Genomic DNA, 18,701 nt, shown 5'->3' with positions numbered 1-18,701 from the left:
ATGGGGTTGCAAAGAGTCGGACACGAATGAGCAACTGAACTGAACTGAAAATGGTGATGGCACTAGCTCAGCTCATAGGGTGAATAAGAAAATTAAGTGAAACTTATAAAAATGTTTAGAACAGGATATGGCATTCAGTAAGGATGATAGCCCGCCAGACTCCTCTGTCCATGGGATTTCCTGGGCAAGAATACTAGAGTCGGTTGCCATTTCTTTCTCCAGGGGATCTTCTCGACCCAGGGATCAAACCCGAGTCTCTTGTGTCTCCGGCATTTGACAGGCGGATGGATGCTTTACTGACTGAGCCACCACGTAAGCCCAAGGATGGTACCAGTCTTTGTTAAAGAAAAGTAGACAATGAAAACTTAATGGTGGCAGAAACCTTTCTTATAAGGTTAGAAAATTATATTAGAAAGTCACAGTTTATTTGGGTGATTTGCACCCCAAATCACCTCAAGATCTTGCCTGTGTGGGTAGTAGCAAACACCCCCTAGTCCCACTTCAGAGAAACATGTAAAGTGGAAAAGTACTCATTATTGAATTTCTAATGCACTTCATTTGTTCTTCATTTCTGAACACTGCTTATGGTGGCTTTAATAATTCAGATGAAATGTTATGTCATTCCTGAAATCTGATTGAAGAGTATATTAATGTTGTTCGGATACATCCAGGGCACAGCTTCCAGTTACTCCATTTGTCCCCAACTAACCCCTGCAACTTCGGGGAAATATTTATAAGAGAAACACAATCACAGTTCCCTTCCTACAATTTGATTGTTTCTTACTGCTTCTCCTGGAAAGAGGGTGAAGTTCTGCAGAGTTGTGAAACCGGGAAATGGTCTTCCTTCATAAGCCCAATAAAGACCAGTTCGATCCCGAGTTTGACACCTGGTTTGGGAAGATCTCACATGACACAGGGGAACTGAGCCCTGCACCACAACTATTGAGCCTGCGCTCGAGAGTCTGAGAGCCGCGACTACTGACGCCCGAGTGCCATACAGCCTGCGCTCCTCAACAAGAGACGTCACCGCAGTAAGGAGCCTGTGCATCACAGCTAGAGAGTACCCCTGCTCGCCACAACTAGAGAAAGCCCTTGTGCAGAAACGAAGGAAGTTCCAGCACAAACAAAATTAAATAAATGAATAAAAATTTGAACAAAGACAAATTCTCCCACACTGGACCAAGCCCAAAGGAGTACAGTGCCAACTGGCCAAACAAAAAATTGCTATGACTTTAGAAGTGAAGGAAACACATAAAACACACAAAATGCCACAGCATTCTCAGTCTCCCTTCCTCTTGGCCACGTAAGACCTCATCTTGTGTTTCCAGCACTAGGATTCCATGAAAGTAGGGTAGCAGTTTTGTGGAATTCAACTTTAGAACCATAAATCCATAAGGGGTGAGAGGATCCCCCCACAAAAGAGATGGTCTTGTTGATGAGAAAGGTGGGAACCACTGGTCTGGCTTCAGAGTGCTGGGGTCTACAGGGCATTCAGGAACACAGCACCGTCTGCTTAAGGTGAGCAAGGGTAAATGAAGTCTTACATGACCTCTTATACAGAACACCCAGGACTAGGTGATTTTATCCTCACCCTTATCCTCCTGAACAATTCAATGTGAAATGGATAAGGACCAGAAAATGATCTTACTATACAGGATTAGCTGCTGCCCAGAACTCACTACAATCAGATCAACAAGGTATTGTTTCCAGAGGCCTCTCTGAGCACCTGGAATGGTTTTTCTGAAACAGAACCTCTCTTTGTTATGGGATTTTACCTGAGTGTACCTTTGAGGACAGCAATTTGGAAAGAACAGATCTTCCTTTAAAAAAAAAAAATCTTAAATATAAACCTCCCAAGGCAAAATCCTAGGGAAAAAGGTTAAACTTCTGAAAGAGATAATAACATCTGAATGAGATGACTGTGATTTAGCTGGAAAAACAGAATGCTGAAGCTCTGCTTCCTCAGAAGGTAGGGTCAGGTATTGTGTGATTTGGCTATTCCATTCTTGCTACAAAATAGGATTGTTTCAAGGACACAGACATGGTAGTTTACAAGGTTATGGCGGCCATAAAAACGCCTAAGATCGTTGTATTAAGTTGCTTTGTGTTGCTGGACTAGATTTACTTCTATAATTTCCTGTATTCTCGAGAATTCTGAAAACTACACCGCAAGAGACTTTTAGAAATACAGCTGTCCATAACCTAATCCATAGACACAGCTACTGAAAGAATGGAGTCGCTTCTTTAATTGAACAGAATGGACACATTGTTTTCTGCTAACTATATATTAGAACAAAGGTTCTGCCTAGCCACTTAAAGGACAATTTAATGAAATATCAGATCTTAGGCAAGACTCTATATCACAGGAAAAAGTACACTGTCTATCACAGGCCTTTTACTGGGTCAGCTGACAACTGAGGAGTATGCATGGTAAATTAAAATATTGTATCCATGTTAAACTTATTGAAGTTGAAAACTGTGCTATTCTTTAAGAATATATCCTTTTGTTAGGAAATACTGAAGTATCTGCCATAAATGTTCATGAAATGGTTCAGAAAAACTATTTTATGTCTAGCCCTCCAGGCTTCTCTGTCCATAGAATTCTCCAGGCAAGAATACTGGGTAGTCAAGCCCTTCTCCAGGGGATCTTCCCGACCCAGGGATTGAACCCAGGTCTCCCATATTGCAGGCAGGTTATTTACCATCTGAGCCATCAGGGAAATTACCTATATATTGTATACAGTGTTACATCACATTTTATATATAACTAAATTACCTGGCACATTTTATAACATAAACCATATATATTTTTATAGAAAAAGAGCAAATGATAATGCAGAAGGGCAAAATGTTAGCAATAGGTCAACTGGGGACATGAATATAGATATTCTTTGTACTGATTTTGCAATTCTTGTGTGTTTTTGCAATTATATCCATATAAAAATGATTTTTTTTTTTTTAAAGGGAGAATTGGAGTCTTCCTTCTTCAGCTGCCAGCAAAAGGTTGTTTCATTCAAATCTGTGCAGGCTCATCCCAAGTAGGAAGTTCACCCATCTTTCACTTGGTTTGACATTCACACAAATTAGCAAAGGGAAATAAAATGAGTTGTTTTCTTAAACTTCCTCCACATTTCTGATTATAAGCGTAGCATGTGCTTATTAAAGAAAATTTGGGTAAAAAACAAAACCAATAAGGGATAAATCCACATAAACACCACCAAACTGAAAGAAACTTCATTGTCACTTTGGCATATTTCTTTTCGGAATTTATTCCCAAGTTTTAAGATACCTAAGATTATATTATATAAGGTGTGTAGTATGATGGCTTTTTCCATTCTTTAATCTAGTATAAACGTTTTCCCATGTCATGGGTAAAAAAAATAAAAATTTCATAATCCTCAAACTCAACGTAATATTCATAGTCATAATATGGATATGCCAAATTTACTTAATCATTTCCCTAAAACCAACACTTCGATTACTTTTGGTTTTTATTTATTATACATGACATTGAATTAAAAGTTCAAGATCCTTGTGCTTAAATTTTTTTGTTTTAGTATTTCTGGTTTATATTTTTATGATAAATTCACAGAAATAGAACTGCTGGGCCAAAGAGTATAAGCAAGTTCAAGACTCAATACAAAAGGTCAAACCACTTTACAGGAAGTTAAGCTTTATGCCTTTATCTTTAAGGAGAAAGATCCTGAATGGGATTATCAAAACTTGGGCTGAAATCTTATTTAATATTAAAGAAACGGAAGTTTTACTGCCACAGTCTGAAAACTGCAGCCTTCAGATCACACTTAGCTACCAGGACAAGTTTCATTAGCTATGTTTTGCCCTCCAAGGAGAAAAGCTGACACATTCCAGCCCGTACTCATACACACTGATAACTAGATAAGAGATATGGGGCCAGCCTCAGGTGATCAAGATACTAAGCTGTGGGTGTTTAAAACCCAAAAAACCTTCCTATTTTCCTGATAGAAATGAGATCCTAAAAATATAAGGGGGGGGGGCGGAATACATGTGGGTAAAGTGATAGGAACCTAAAGGCAAGGTTCAAATTTGAAAAAGCGCACTTCAGACAAGTTGCCTTTTTCCTCCCTCTATTTTCTCAGCAGCCTCATCAGGAGATACGGATTCAGTCCCACCTTTGCTGAAACAAAAGACTGACTTCCCTGGGTCAAGGCAGCCAAACCTCTCTGAACTTGATCCCCTCACCTGTTAAACGACAAAGTCGAACAAAGACCCTGAAGGTCACTGTCACGTCTCATTCGGAAATACTGTCCTTTAAATGCCCAGGGGAACCAGGAGAGATGAGTTATTCTCTCTCAACATTACCACATCACATGCTAACCACCTGATTTCTCCTATCACAACCAGATCAAACAGCACTTGGTATAAAAAGAGATTCCAAAAATTGTGGAATCTCTTTTTGGAACGAGTTTGGAGGCTCACCGTGGCCATTGCAGTAGTAGATCCACTTCTCCCGGTTCTGGGTGGGGGCCATGGCTTTCTTGAGCCCCGCCTTTTCCACAATGGCGCTGGGATCCTGCCGGGGTCCCTTCTTGAGAGTCCTTGAGCTTTTCCGGATACTGCACACCACTATCACCACCAGCACCAGCAGCAGGAAAAGCACAATCATCCACGGAAGATGCTCGTTGATGTCAAAATGCTTGTGTGGGTTCTGCCTGGGGTGGCCCCTCTTGAGGCCTTTGATGGGCGTGCTTGACTTCTCACCCCCAGTGGCCTCCATGGACGGCAGCAGCTTCAGGATGTGTCTGTGGTGGGGCCCTTGCTGGTGGTTCACTACCTGGAGCTTGGGGAAGGTCTTGTTCATGCCCTCCTCCCCGCTCGCTGAGCTTGTGTTGTCAGGGACTGTCCCTTCCTGGGTGCCACTTGGCACCTTTGGTCTAACAGAGGCAGAAGAGTTGGATTCTGTTGAGTTGATGCCTAGAAAAAAAAGAGTAAGGAGGGGGGAAGAGCTTTTCTATATGTGGGGTATCTACACATTCCATCCTCTTCCTAGTCATCTCCAAACCAGGTCAGATAATCCAAGAAGAGATGGCCTATGGAGCTTTAGAATAAATGATACTGTACATTTTCACAAAGACCTTGACAATGCCTTTATGTGAGAGGTTAAAACTCAGCTTAACAGCTAAACTCACTCTCTCCTGCCAAAAGCAAGGGCATCCTCAGGGACCAAGCCTGAGCTTCACAGTAGCTTCTCCTGTGCCGCATGTACTATGTCAACTCTTAATTGTTTTGATTATCAGAAAACTAGCTCCAATTGAATTCTGCTGTCTTTTAATTTCTTTATTCTTCCTCTCCCACCAACTAGCTATTTCAAGATACAGTGGTAAAATGGAAAACATGACTAAGATAAAGGAAAGAGTTCAAACTCCAATCTAAGTTGGACCAGAGAAAGGTTTGGTGGGATTCTCAGCGAACAAAATAAAGCAGGACTTGCTTAGTATGTGCTAGTAATAGAGCAGCAAGATTTGGGCAGACAGCTTAGTGGACTGTTTTCAGAGAAGCTTCCACAAGCAATTTTCCATTAAGCAGTGAAAGCCAGGGATTTCAAGTCCCGAGAGACAGGACCTGACCCGAGGAAACCTGGAGAGATCACGGGAGCTCTCTGAGGCTGCTTCTTCATTTCTAGTGGCGGTTGTGAGAAGGCCTTCCTTATGGGGTCTCATCAGAAGGTCAAACATAACCACACGTGAGAGCTCGCTGGACAGTTTTTGGCCATCATCTCATGAAAATTAAACTCAATCAAAAGCAATTTGAAAATAAAAGCTATATGTTATTCTTGCCTGAGATTCAAAATGAATTCTGAGGAAAACTGGGATATACTTGATGAAGGACAGTAAGTCCTATGGGAAAAAAATAAAAAACTCTTTTCCAGATGTGAACGCCAGTTACCTTCAACATGACACACACATCTGCTCGTTTCCTGACACTCCTGCCTGACCTTCCTTTTCTCGGAGTCCCCTCGGATCCAACATTCACCTTTCCCTCCCAGATGTTGTGGTATTTTTCTCCCCTTCTCCTGACCTTCCGGCTATGTCTCCCCAGGACTGGCTGGGTGTTAGAAAACTTTTAATCCGAAGGGACCTTAAAGGAGCCAAATCACTCATTTACGGTGTCCTTTGGTTGACAAGTTTGTGACCAGGACCTGCAGAAGTTCAGTGATTTCCCTAAGGCTACATGCTGACCTTGTTTCTCCTGGTTCTAATTTTCTAGCTTGATGTCACCTACTTCTCAGATATTTATTCCTCCCTAATAGCTAACACTTCTGAGTCTCAATGTTTCTAATAGGTCCATGGAAGCTAGACTTTAAACAGCCACAAAAGGCAAGCCCCATCTTCAAGGGGTGACTGTGGGATAGACAGGATGGAGAAAGCATCGTGGCTCCCAGCCCGTTCTTGGTACTGCCCCACAGGGCTCGGAGCCTTCCTCACATACATGATTCACGAGGTTAAGTTACCTTTGGGAATGAGAGTGGAGGAAGGGACATCTTGGGGTTCCATGTGCTCAGGGCGTGAAAGGCTGGTTGTGCCAGGGGAGGGTGGGGCGGTGCTGGAGGAGGACGGGAGCAGGCCGCAGACGTTGTCTGCCTCCTTGGTCCCCAGCTTGATCACCACCATGTTCTGACTCAGACAGTCTGTGTACGCTCTGCATCTCATCACACTGGAAGGCACGTCGGAGAAGGTCCCCCGAGCACACTGCTTACACCGCACGTCCTCCATTTCTGTCCCCTTCTTCCGCACCCCCCAACCCACGGGGCACACCGTGTGGGGGGCGCAGGTACCATTCGACTGGAACATGCCAGGTGGGCAAGTGCATTCTCGGTCAGTCAAGGCAGTACAAGGTAATTTCTCGATCATCGGCCAGGGGCACGGCTGGCTACACTCGTGGCATTTCTCGATGCCATTCTCATGTCTGGTAAAGGTCCCCGCGGGGCAGCTGCTGCAGACACGCAGGCTTGTGTTGGTACAGTGCTTGGACACGTAGGTTCCTGCTGGACACTTATCACAGGTGAGCACCTGGCCGGTGATGCGGTCGACGTGGTGGTATTTGCCAATGAGACTTGGTGCCTTCTGCTCTGGTTGAGCCCTGGTGGTACTGAGGAATCCAAGCTGAAAGAAAAAAAAAGGGAAAGGAGGAACAAAAGCTAAGAAGATGTTACACAGGAAGAAGAGGAGAAAGGATGGAACAATCCCTACCCGACCACCATCATTCCCATTAAAAGTCTGACCAGTACTGTGCCTTTTTTTTTTTAACATTCATTCATTTATTTTGGGGTGCATCGGGTCCTAGTTGCAGCTCTTAGGTTTACCTCCAGCTGTGGCACATAGGGCCTTAGCTGTTGGGTGGCATGTGGGATCTTAGTTCTCAACCAGGGATTGAACCCAAGTCTCCTGCACTGGAAGGTGGATTCTTAACCACTGAACCACCACGTAAGTCCCCAGTACTGTGCCCTTTTAACAGCTACACCATAAGAGAGAGAAAAAAACAGACTACAATTCCATAGGGCGCCTGATCTCCTGGCTGCAAAGTTTTGGTTCTGTTGCCTGACCTTTGCCTCAGCTTTCTTTTTTTCCATCTGTAAAATGAAGCTGCAAACTGATTATAAAATCAATGGAGAATATGAACATGAAAGCACTTTGGGACTCATATTAAAAATGCTACACAGCAGTTAAAATCTTAATGCAAAAGGAAAGTAACTTGCCGAATAGTGTCTTCCTGCTACAACCCAACTAATGGGTAGCCACTTCTTGATACCTGGACAAATCAGCTGAGATGGCAGGATGACAAATATTCAAGCTGCTACTACAGGTGACCCAGTTGGCGTTAACCAATAGACAAAGTGTGATTTTTTTTTCAAAGGTTTTGTCTTTACAAAGCTAAATGACCTTTTCTTTTTATTTTGTAAATCAGAGGCAGGCCCTTGGTGTTCTGAATGAGCTCTAAACAACAGAGTTAATACTTTCAGATGCTCCTATCTGTTGAGGCCATGCTCAATGGAGCATGGACCTGCAGCCACCTAAGTGCCTAAGAACAAAGCATGGGAAGGAGGGCAGTTAAAGTTCAAAAACAACATTTAAGAAAGGTCCCTATAAAATGTAAAAACAAGCTGAGATCATGCCTAAAAGCTGATGTTAGGGAAAACATCTAAATCAAGAGACACAGTCAATGAAAAAAGCTGAAGAACAGAAGCCAGAAAACCTGAGGCTGGTACTCTTTGATTGAGATTCTTCCATCACTCCTTGATACAGAGGCAGGGGAATTAAATCAGAGCTTCAGAGCAAGCCTGGGGCCTCAACTGCAACATCAACATTACCTTGAGGAGCTTTTCGAAAATCCACATTCCCAGCCCATCACCTGAGATCACGTGGATCTGCAATGGGGCCAGGAATCTGTTTTGGTCTGATTTGGTTTTTAAGCTTTCCCAATCATTCTGATCCCCAACTAAGTTTTGGACTTCCTGAAACAAGACGGGCCCCCTTGGGCTCTAATCACCTGGGATTCCGAGAACCACTTTGGAGACAATCCAGTTCAACTGTCAGATCCTTCCCTCCAACCCTCACCCAACCTGGCACTTTCTACTGTTTTGTTTTGTTTTTTTTTGGCTGTGCCGTGTAGCCTGTGGGATCTTAGTTCCCCAACCAGGAGAACCCTAACCTTGAACTGGGAGCATGAAGCTTAATCACTGGACCACCAGGGAAGTTCCCTTATTGCTTTAATATTGCTCTTTTAAAATCATTATTTATAACAAAAATAAAAATTCTTTTTTAACTTTTTATTTTATATTGGTGCATAGTTGATTAACAATGTTGAGTTAGTTCCAGGTGTACAGCAAAGTGATTCGGTTATACTTATATATGTTATCTATTCTTTTTCAAATTATTTTCCCATTTAGGTTGTTACATAACATTGAGCAGAGTTCCCTGTACAGTAGGTCCTTAATGGCTATCTATTTTAAACATGGCAGTGTGTACATGTCAAACCCACATTCCCTAACTATTCCTTGTAACCATTCTAATAATTATGAAATAGAGTGAAATGTTCAAGTCTCTGCTCAAAGCCACCTACCCCCAGAGAAACACTCTCCTTATTATGGTGTGCATCTTTCCAGACCATTTTCTGAGCATTTACACATAAAACACACATACATGCTTCCACTTGGCCAAGTTGGCTACCTCAGGTTTGGGTTTGGTTTACATATATAAAGGGGAAAGGCTATATATACCCACTATTCTATGACTTGCTTTTGTTCATCTTCTAATACTGCATCACTGAAATCTTTCTACATCAGGGCACACAGACTACTTCCCTCTTTATAGCAGTCAAGTACTCTAACAGCACGGATATGCCTTTGAACGTGCACATGTAAAGAATTTAGAGATTCTTCTTACTGAGGACAGGTAGATTGCTTCCTTGTCCACATGTCAGGTACCCATGCATCTTTCTATAATCCATATTCACCTCATTCCCTTCCCACTCCACACTAGTTTCTCTTTTCTTTCCTTCTCATCCCAAATAATAGGTACAATCATGCTATTCTCAGCCTTTCAAGAACCCCTTTCTTCAAGGACCAAAGAAGCCACCATATAACCCATAATTTGGAACCTCTCAGTCCTTCTCTTCTTTACTACTACGAATTTACTAGATACGTATTTTCAGACTGTGGGAGGACAAGACCTGAAAGAGAAAGACTACCTGGGCCAAGAGGTAGAGAATCTTGTCCAGGCTCTGCCTTAAGATCAATTCCGCCTGGGTTTACATGCTTGTAAAATTAGCAGGTTGGACGAGGTTGTATTCAATTCAAGGTGTATTCAACTTCAAGGTGTCTGTGATTGTCAAAGTTCCACCTTCTCCACGAAGCCTTTACAACCATTCCTACACACTCATTCCAAGCCAGTGAGCAAACTCATCACATTTCCTGTTTCTTTTGTTCATCATGTTGGTGCCTAATTACATATTGCCTTGTAATGTTAGTTGATGACTTCCAAAGTGTATATACTTATCTTCCCATAATGATTATAAGCAGCTCGAGGCCAGGGACAACCATGTAGATTGCATTTCCTCCCTTGCTCAACCACCTCAATGATGAAGACCATGGAAATGATAAACAAAGCATCCTCTGAGCCAAGGGTCAGCAAACTACATCCCACATGCCACCTGTTCCTATAAATAAGTCTTATGAGAACCTAGGCATTTATTTGGACTTCCCTGGTGGTATAGTGGTAAAGAATCCACCTGCCTTGCAGGAGATCCCTGCATGGGGTTCAATTCCTGGGTCAGGAAGATCCTCTGGAGAAGCAAATGGAAACCCACTCCAGTATTCTTGCCTGGGAAATCTCATGGACAGAGGAGCCTGGTGGGCCACAGTCCATGGGGTCGCAAAAGAGTTGGACACGACTTAGTAATTAAACAACAACAACAGGCATTCATTTAGATATTGTCCATGGCTGTTTTCATGCTGTAACGGCAGAGATGGATAACTGCAAGAGACCATATGGCTGCAAACTTATCTGCCTCTTCAAAGGAAAAAAACAAAAAGCCTGCCAATCCCTATACTGAGCAATCAAAAGAAATGTCAAAAATGCAGGGACCAGGAGCTCCCTCACTGGAACACTTATACCTCCTTGGAGAGTCTAGCAGAGGATGGAGTTCGTGGCTTCCTTTCTTGAGCACTCATTCCAACTCACATGCCAAATCTGATCCTTCCAACCCTTGTTTAAAACTCTCAGTGGCCCCCCACATGACTTAGGGTGGATGCAAAATCTTTACCAGAGTTAGGACTTCCTCCAAAATCCCAACCCTGCTCTCCCCTTCCCCACTTAAAACACGTCTCCCATTCACCCCTTACGCCCTTTCCTTAGGTTAATAAATGTTTTGTTTTTAAAATTTATTTTACAGAAGTATAGTTGATTTATCAATACAACATTGTGTTAATTTCTGCTGTCCAGCAAAGTGACTCAGTTATACATATACACACATTCTTTTCCATATTCTTTTCCAGTATGGTTTATTTCAGGACATTGAATATAGTTCCCTATGCTATATAGTAAGGCTTTGTTGTTTATCTATTCCCTATTCCTTTGTTTCCTATACGACAACCATCATTCTGTGCTGCTGCTGCTAAGTCGCTTCAGTCGTGTCCGACTTTGTGCGACCCCGTAGACGGTAGCCCACCAGGCTCCCCTGTCCCTGGGATTCTCCAGGCAAGAACACTGGAGTGGGTTGCCATTTCCTTCTCCAATCATTCTGTAGTTATACATTTATCTGTGTAGTGTGTCTTCCCCTCTGGACCACAGGCTCCATGAGGATAAGAATAGAATCTATGTTATATGCTGATGTTCTCCAAGCCCTCGAGGACAGTACTCAATGCATGGTATACCTGACCAGGGTGTGTTGGCTAAATGAATGAGTGGATTTGTAGACCATAATTAATTAGAAGCAGCAAAGTAAAGGGTGGGAGTGGAGGAGGTTGCTGGGGATGAACGCAGGTATAAAAGCAAGTGACAGAAAGCCAAGATGCCTCCACCATGTAGCCACCATATCTCAAACAGGCTGGCACCCTTCGGTGTAAGGGTAAATATTACAGTTTCACCTCTAAAGCCCCTGAGGATATCATTCCATTTTCACAGAATGGTAACTGGCTTACAAGAATTATGTTCTGTGTGGTGCTTAAGATGACAAGAAAATGTAATGAAGAATTTAAAATAGCTCTCATTTCATACAAAGATTAGAGTAACTTGGTGATTAGAATGATAAGCAGTATAATAAGATTATTCTCCAGAAGTCACCTATGTCCCATCCTGATTTCAACTTTAGCTACTCGAAAATTTTCATTTACTTAGAGGACTCTTATTTCAACAACACCAATGATAGATGGACAAAAATCAGTGTACCATCCCAAACTGCACAGGATACAGAAGCACACCAAATACTTCCGAACTGATTAAAAGGGAAAACCCAGGACACAAAGCACTTTTCAAGGAGGGAAGGTCTCCATGCTCACCTTGATGACTTGCATCACACCTGTCCTGTTATATCACTCTTACTCTAGGACACAGAGATGGACCCAAGAGACACCAGATGTGCTAATATATGTCAGAATGTTGATGCTTATTTTTGTTTGTTTTCCTTTTTCTTTTAAGATTTTATTTATTTTTTTTTGATGTGGGCCATTTTTAAAGTCTTCACTAAATTTGTGACAATACTACTCCTCTTTTCTGTTTTGGTTTTTTGGCTGCCAGGTATGTGAGACCTTAGCTCCTCGACCAGGGATTGAACCCACACCCCCTGTATTGGAAGTCTTAACCACTGGACTGCCAGGAAGGTCCTGATGCTTACTTATCTTTAACAATTCTTATCCCATGACCTCATCCTTCTAGCAAATGAGGGAAAGAGCCTGTGCAGTTTATAAGTAAATGTGTTTGTCATTCTTGCTCCCTATCAAATCTCAATCACTTTTCATAGAAAATGAGCAAACTCAAGGCAGTGATAAACTTGTGTCTATTCATAATGGATCAGCAGGAAGACTGCTTGTGAGCTTACTATAGAAAAATTGTTAATACTGCCTAAAACTAGTATGTCAAAAGGAATCTCAGCTTCCTTGGATATGATAACTAAGGGGAACAAGTTATTCCTGAGATGGTAACTATAAAAACGTGGTGAGGATGAAACATACTAACAGGGACTTCCCTGGTGGTTCAGCGGTTAAGACATCACCTTCCAATGCAGGGGTTACAGGTTCCATGTCTGGTCGGGGGGGCCAAGATTCCATATGCCTCTCGGTCAAAACACCCAAATGTAAAACAGAAGCAATATTGTAACAAATTCAATAAAGACTTTAAAAATGGTCCACATCAAAAACATCTTTAGAAAAATAAAACATACGAACAGATGCTCATATGGCAAAACGCCAGGCAGAGTAGAGATACTCCCAGAAGTTCTGACCATTTTATTTTCCACATCACATTAAATTTGTAATCATAAGACACTGGCTGCTTGGAATTCTAGAGATTTGAAGGGAGAAAAAGAATGTACCAAGAGAAAGGTGCCAAGCAAAAAGCTTCTGCAAAGCACACAGAGACCCGTTACCAGTTACGTTATATAAATCTGGCCGACTCTGGCACTGTCTACTATCCTCTCTGATTTAAAAAAGCCTTCTGTTGCTAAGGCAAAAGCAGGGACTGCCATTCAAGCTGGCGAATCCAGAGAATGCTGAGGCTAGAATGAGCTGACGACAGGACAGGAAGGAGGCAAGCCCAGAGGAGATGGAGAGGAAAGGGGAAAAAAAGCAAGACAGAACCAACCCAGATGCTGTCTTCCCTGGAACCTACAACGCAGGACAGTGTGTGTACTCAGCCTTCAGGGGCCTGGACCATAGAAACACATCGCCCGCCACCCGTCACAATGTTGTGTCACGTTAGTCGCTCAGTCATGTCTGACTCTTTGTGACCCCATGGACTGTGGCCCACCAGGGTCCTCTGTCCATGAAATTCTCCCAACAAGAATGCTGGAGTGGGTTGCCATTCCCTTCTCCAGGGCATCTTCCTGACCCAGGGATCAAACTCGGGTCTCCGGCACCGCAGGCAGATTCTTTGCCATCTGAGTCACCAGGGAACCCCACCCCGTCACCCATCACAAGAGCTAGTCCTATAGGCTAAGACCCCACCTACATGGAGAAGCCAAGTTATACATAAGACAGTGGTGAAGGTGAAGAATTTACAGAATCCTCATTAAAACTGCCACCACCAGCCAGGGCAGTGACTGTAGCCTGTATAAACAAAACCTAATTTAGGCTGAAGCATCTGAGCAAGCCCGCTCTACCAGATCCTGATCGGGGTGCGGGGGAGGGGGAAAGCAGTTTAACCTGTGTCTCCATTTCTTCATTAGTAAATGGAGGTAATAATAATAATATAATTCAATAATAAACTAAAAATAATTTTTATAATACAATAAAAATAATACATAAGATCACAACCATAGGATTGTTTTCGCAATTGTTACTACAGATAAAAGCAGGTGAAACAGTCATGACACAAGGTAGTTCTTCACGAATGCTATTTTAATCATCACTCCTTCTATTTATCATCGTACTCTAGTTTAGCTTCAGTCCCTTGGGCTTAGACAACTTTTCAAAACACTCCAATTAAAACACAAATATCCGATAGAGAAGAAACTAGTGGTTACCAGTGTAAAGAGGAAAAGGGGAGAAATGATATGGGAAAGGGGGGACAAAGGGTTATTATGGAATTATATGAAATCATATATATCAGGGACTTCCTGGGTCGAGTGGCCTAGTGGTTAAGAATCTGCCTTTCAACACAGGGGACTTGAGTTCGATCCCTGGTCAGGGAACTATAAGATCCCACATGCCTTGGAGCAAATAGGCCTGCATGCCACAACAAGAGAAATCCAGGCAATGCAACTAGAGAGTCCAAGTGCCGCAAGGAAGAGCCAGTACAGTCAAAAATAAAAAATAATTTCAAAAAAGAAATATGTATGAAACTTCTGAAATTTGCAAAGCACTATAGAATTTGAAGAATCTTTAATTCAATAAAAATAACAATAATCCCTGTTTTTTTACACTAGTTAAATAAAGGTGTAGCCTCCTTTTATTTAAAAAAAACAATATGCCAATAACCAATTCCTGATAAGTGTGTCAAAGACTCCAGATTTTTAAAAAACTGTAATCCTAAAACATACCCTACTAGGCTTGGAGCCCGCCACAAAACCAAAAATACAGACTGCATGGCAATGAGGTAAAAGAGAAGCAAGAACCAACTGGCATTTCCAGACAGATTTAGAATATACAGTACCGAGCAGATGAGCAAACGCAGGAGGAGAAAGGATTTGTTATTTGTTGGTACACTGTAGATGGATGGAGGGAAAGTTAGGGAAACATTTTCCAGAAGAAATTTTTCTGATCTTGTCCCACAAGATGTTGATCATTCTAGGGTCTAAAACACGGGTGAATAAATCCCAGCCAGCTCCCTGCTTTTTCATAACCCACAAGCTTAAGGTTAGTTTTCCCATTTTCAATAGTTGGGTTAAAAAAAAATCAAAAGAAGCATAAAATTTTATGATACATGAAAATGATTTGAAATTCAAATTTCGGTGTCCACAAATCAAGTTGACTTGGAACCCAGCCACACCCACTCTTCTGGGCATTGCCTAGGTCTGCTTTCAAAGCACAGAGGCAGATCTGAGTGGTGCTCAAAGAGATCGTAGGGTCCACATGGTCAGAAATACTATCTAGCTCTTTACAGATAAAGTTTACCAACCCCTGGCCTAGAAGTTTAGGAAATGATCCTCACTGGAGTCTTCTCTTGGAGAGGCACAGTTCATGGCAGCCTCATGAAGGCTGCAAGAGGCCCAGCCCAACCCAGTAGGGCTGCAGAAAATGGTGACTTAGCTTCCCAAAGCTTCCCAAGCTTATGTGACCATGAAATCCTTTACTCACATCAGGAGTATGAACATCCTGCACAACACACTGATGTAGTTCTCACCAGCAACATGCTAAAGTCCAGAAATGTCAACAAATCCAACATTACTAAGATCAAATATAAAAGTTCAAAGTGGAACTTCTTTGGCAGTCGAGTGGTTAAGGTTCTGGGCTCCCACTGCAGTGGGCATGGGTTTGATCTTTGGTAGGGGAACTAAGGCAATGGCACCCCACTCCAGTACTCTTGCCTGGAAAATCCCATGGATGGAGGAGCCTGGAAGGCTGTAGTCCATGGGGTCGCTGAGGGTCGGACACGACTGAGTGACTTCACTTTCACTTTTCACTTTCATGCATTGGAGAAGGAAATGGCAACGCACTCCAGTGTTCTTGCCTAGAGAATCCCATGGACAGAGGAGCCTGGTAGGCTGCCGTCTCTGGGGTCGCACAGAGTCGGACACAACTGAAGCGACTTAGCAGCATACAGCTAATAAAAGCTTATAACTGAAAACGTAAAAAATTAACACAAAGCAGGTTAACAAAAATTGCACTCAACAGTGGAGATAGAATACTAATTATAAGGATAAATTGTTTAGTTGCTAAGTTGCATCCAACTCTTTTGTGACCCCATAGCCTGTAGCCCGCCAGGCTCCTCTGTCCATGGATTCCCAGGCAAGAACACTGGAGTGGGTTGCCATTTCCTTCTCCAGAGGATCTTCCCAACCCAGGAATCGAACCCATGTCTCCTGCATTGCAGGTGGATTCTTTACTACCGAGTTTCCCAATGGATAAATTGATAATATCCCTTGCAACTATTGAAATGTAAATTTGCACAACCAAGGACCTTTACATATCTCTATTAAAGCAGCATAAGTAAATTAAAATGATAAACTTCAATGTTGGCCGGCTTGTGGGGTAGTAGGTACATTTATAGGTTGCTGGTGACAATCTAAATGAAATCAGTCTTTCTAAAGACAATCTGGCGACATGCAGCAAGAGCCATAAAACGGTTCATTCATTTCCTGTGACCCAGCAATTCCACTTTGGAGAACACACATCAAAAGTACCTCACTTTTGGGAACAACCCAAAAGAAAAAAGAGCAACTGGTTTGTACAGAGACAACTCTGTCAGTGCTGTTTGCTTGCAGCAGGAAAACAATGAGAACCACCACCAAGGGTCCAACGACAGTAAGGTGACTCAACGCACTGGCAACCAGAGAAGACGTCGGCATAGAAACCGGCAGGCAGGAAGGCTGCACTGACATGAATCACAGCACCTCAAATTCACATCCAAACTTTGGGTGACCCAATCTTATCCACTCCTTCCCCACCCACCACTTCAAAGCAGTCAGACTGTCAGAGACTTAACTCAAGAACCATGAAATCATGGGACTTCCCTGGTGCTCCAGCAGTTAAGACTCCATGTTTCCACTGCAGGGGGCATGGGTTTGATCCCAGATGAGACCAAAAAAAAAAAAAGTAAAAAGTAAAATGTTCTTTGTTAGTAAGTCAAACACCCTTGAGATACAGCTCAAAGTACTGAGACTCAGTTCAAGCTCCCACTACACTCTAACTTGTCCAGAATGAATGAACTGTTTTTAGAGCAAAATCCTTCTGGAATTCATTCAACAATCATTTATTGCTTAAATATTGTGTGTCAGGGAACACAAAGATGAATAGTGCGTTGTCTGTCGTCTGTAAGAAGCTGAAAAGGAATAATAACAACAATGGCCTTGAGCATGCTATATGGAGAAGCAAACCCAATCCTTATCTAATCCAGTATTTCTGGACGAGGTACAGAAGATTTCAACCAAAGAAGAGAGAGGAGCCATGGACTTGCAGAAGTAAAGAGCAAGGAGTGACTAACGACTAGTTAGATCATTCTGGGAAGCTGTCACCATTTGCCTTGAGTTTTTTCCTCCTCATCCTCTTGCCTCCTTTAATCCTGGATATGCTGACCGGGCCATACCTAAGATGACATCTGATAATAATCATAAAATAATAATCCTTTTCAAAAGGGTTCTTTGGGAAATCCTGGAAATCCTTCCAGGAGCAATGATCAAATTTCTTCTCACCTTCTGCCTTTCTTTAGTCTACTCAGCATCTACAACATATGAAAAGACATGCTGAAAAGTTCCCTTAGGAGAGAGCGCCACGTGTGATAAACCACATACAAACATCTCACGTGAGACGAGACTGTACAAATCACAGAGCTCAACCGGTTTCTAAGAGACCTGAAATGAAAAGTTAACAAAGAAAATGCTAATAACAGATGATGCAAACCTGTGGACTGATCCTGTATGAATAATCAGGCCGTCAGCAAAGAAAACCCTGAGAGGTCCTCGAGTTCTCAGGATGAGTTGAAACTAGCGTGCTAAGCAGAATTCATGTCATACTGTTACTCACTAGGCAAATATTTTTCAAAATGACCCCAGGAGCAGGAAAGCACAGCATCTATTCCCTATTTATAACATTTCAATTTGCAAGAGAATCTTTCCATCTTAACTGTGGACCCATTGCCGGTCAGAGTCACACCATAGGAAAATGCTTGCCAGTGGCTCCACGCCCTTCCCTTTCAATCGGCACACACAGGTTGCTCCTACGCTATAATCAGCCCTTTAGGCTAAACTTCCAAATGCCACCATGGAGCAGAACCGCTCACCCAGTGGAAAGAGAATGTTCGACTCTCAGGTAAAAGTATTCCTTTAAAGGGAAACAAAATTCCAGTAAATTAAGGTTGCTTGTGCCCGACCCACACCTTGGCAGAAAGAGCAGTGTGTATGAAGTCAGGCTGACTTAGATCTGAGTCCTCACTCTGCTGCTGCTGCTGCTAAGCCACTTCAGCCGTGTCCGACTCTGTGCAACCCCATAGACAGCAGCCCACCAGGCTCCCCTGTCCCTGGGATTCTCCAGGCAAGAACACTGGAATGGGTTGCCATTTCCTTCTGCAATGCATGAAAGTGAAAAATGAAAGTGAAATCGCTCAGTTGTGTCCAACTCTTCACGACCCCGTGGACTGCAGCCTACCAGGCTCGTCCGTCCACAGGATTTTCCAGGCAAGAGCACTGGAGTGGGGTGCCATTGCCTTCTCCGAGCCCTCGCTCTGGCAGTTGCCAATTTCTTGACCATGGCTTCTCCTAAGCCTCATTTCCTGTAAAATGGGGCTAATGCTACTGCCTCATGGACTTGAAGGGTCTATTGAGATCATTTGTAGAAGCTATTCAAAACAATGCCA

General features: G+C 42.8%; 1 protein-coding gene across 1 annotated transcript in view; it reads right to left on the bottom strand.

The window, feature by feature from the left end:
• Positions 1-18,701, bottom strand: part of TNFRSF21 (TNF receptor superfamily member 21) — a 66,511-nt gene that overhangs the window by 41,426 nt on the left and 6,384 nt on the right. Inside the window, exons 2-3 of the mRNA XM_055571243.1 lie at positions 6,491-7,142; positions 4,459-4,953 (exon numbers count right to left, since the gene is read on the bottom strand). Coding sequence (XP_055427218.1) covers positions 4,459-4,953; positions 6,491-7,142 — 1,147 coding nt within the window. The remainder of the gene's footprint in view (positions 1-4,458; positions 4,954-6,490; positions 7,143-18,701) is intronic.

Source organism: Bubalus kerabau, chromosome 3 (genome assembly GCF_029407905.1).
Source record: "Bubalus kerabau isolate K-KA32 ecotype Philippines breed swamp buffalo chromosome 3, PCC_UOA_SB_1v2, whole genome shotgun sequence".
Classification (NCBI taxonomy): Eukaryota; Metazoa; Chordata; class Mammalia; order Artiodactyla; family Bovidae; genus Bubalus; species Bubalus kerabau.
The sequence above is the reverse complement of the archived record's forward strand: the minus strand, read 5'-3'. Positions and strand labels throughout refer to the sequence as shown.